At 52.2% G+C, this 1175-nt stretch overlaps 1 protein-coding gene across 1 annotated transcript; it reads right to left on the bottom strand.

The window, feature by feature from the left end:
- Nucleotides 1–314: 314 nt before the first annotated feature.
- LOC133902311 (putative HVA22-like protein g) lies at nucleotides 315–1125 on the bottom strand. Its single transcript, XM_062343910.1, has 4 exons — nucleotides 1094–1125; nucleotides 892–990; nucleotides 665–785; nucleotides 315–569 (listed from the first exon to the last, which is right to left on the bottom strand). The coding sequence occupies exons 1-4, from the start codon at nucleotides 1123–1125 to the stop codon at nucleotides 315–317; spliced, it is 507 nt and encodes a 168-aa protein (XP_062199894.1).
- Nucleotides 1126–1175: the final 50 nt, after the last annotated feature.

The following is a 1175-nucleotide window of genomic DNA, read 5'->3' as shown; positions in this document are numbered from 1 at the left end:
TTTCGGATCGCTTTCGTTGACGAAGGAGTTGATCCTCCAGAATGCACGGCCCGTGGTGCATCAGTGTCGATCAGCTAGCTACAAATCAATCAGATTGTTTTCATGCTCTTAAGGATAAATCATTGGAGTCAGAACTGTTCCTTTTGTCAGGTTTTATCCAAGTAAACGTCAACTGAGATGATCGAATTACATTTACTCAGGATCGATAGATCTCTAAGTGCCGACGTGAAGACCGGGGCAAGAAGCCAAGAACTTGTACTCAGTCAATGCAAAGCTCCAATCAGCAGCAGTGCTCCAACTACGATTTGCCAAATTCAGCGTTCTGGACTGGTATCTGGAGAGGAAGATCGGCGTTCCTGCTCGGCCCGGCCTCTCGAGGTCTGCAGCTGCGACGAAGCTCGGCGGACGACCTCGACGAACCACGTCCGCCCGAGGGCCACGGCCGTCTGGAGGTGCGACGCCGTCGCGTCCGTGGCCCTGGCCCTCAGCTCCAGCAGGCCGCGGTCGATGTCCGCCTCGTGCGTCGCCAGGAACGGCCGCAGGTAGCCGTCGTAGACGTGTCTCGCTCCCTGAAAAACGATCCGGAGTTCAGACTTGTGCCAAAGACTGCAGCTGTAACGCTGGCATCGTTTCTTGTGCATGTGATCAGGTCAAGGTGGCTTGCCGTTGTCCTGGGGTGCCAGAGGTAGACGACGAGCGCGAGCTTCACCTCGCCGTACATCGGCAGCCATGAGACCGTGCAGTCCGTGACCCTCTCGAGAGCCGTCAGGAACGCGAGCAGAATCCTACGCAAACGATAGTTCGACAACTGTTTAAAAAATCCTTGACAAGATTAAAATGGAGTGCTACGTGAGTTTGCAAACTAATCTGCATGCTCGATCGGTTGCTTACCAATACTTGCACCAGAAACGCAACTGTTCCATCTGCGGCTTGTTCAGTTCCAGCGTCTTGTAGCAGTCGTAAGCCGGGTAGGCGTACCCTAGAGCCAGTCTGCAATCGAGACGCAAGAATTTGGAAATTGCCTGCCATATTGGATTGGGCTCTCGGGTCTAACACGAAATTCAAGAAAGGAATGATTTGCAAGACTGCTTACGTTAGAAGTCTAGTGATGAACGACACCACCATCTTCAGTAACTGGAAGCACAAAAAATCTGAAATAGACTGTTCAGAGATTT

Source organism: Phragmites australis, chromosome 20 (genome assembly GCF_958298935.1).
Source record: "Phragmites australis chromosome 20, lpPhrAust1.1, whole genome shotgun sequence".
Classification (NCBI taxonomy): domain Eukaryota; kingdom Viridiplantae; phylum Streptophyta; class Magnoliopsida; order Poales; family Poaceae; genus Phragmites; species Phragmites australis.
This window is presented reverse-complemented; position numbering and strand designations above follow the sequence as displayed.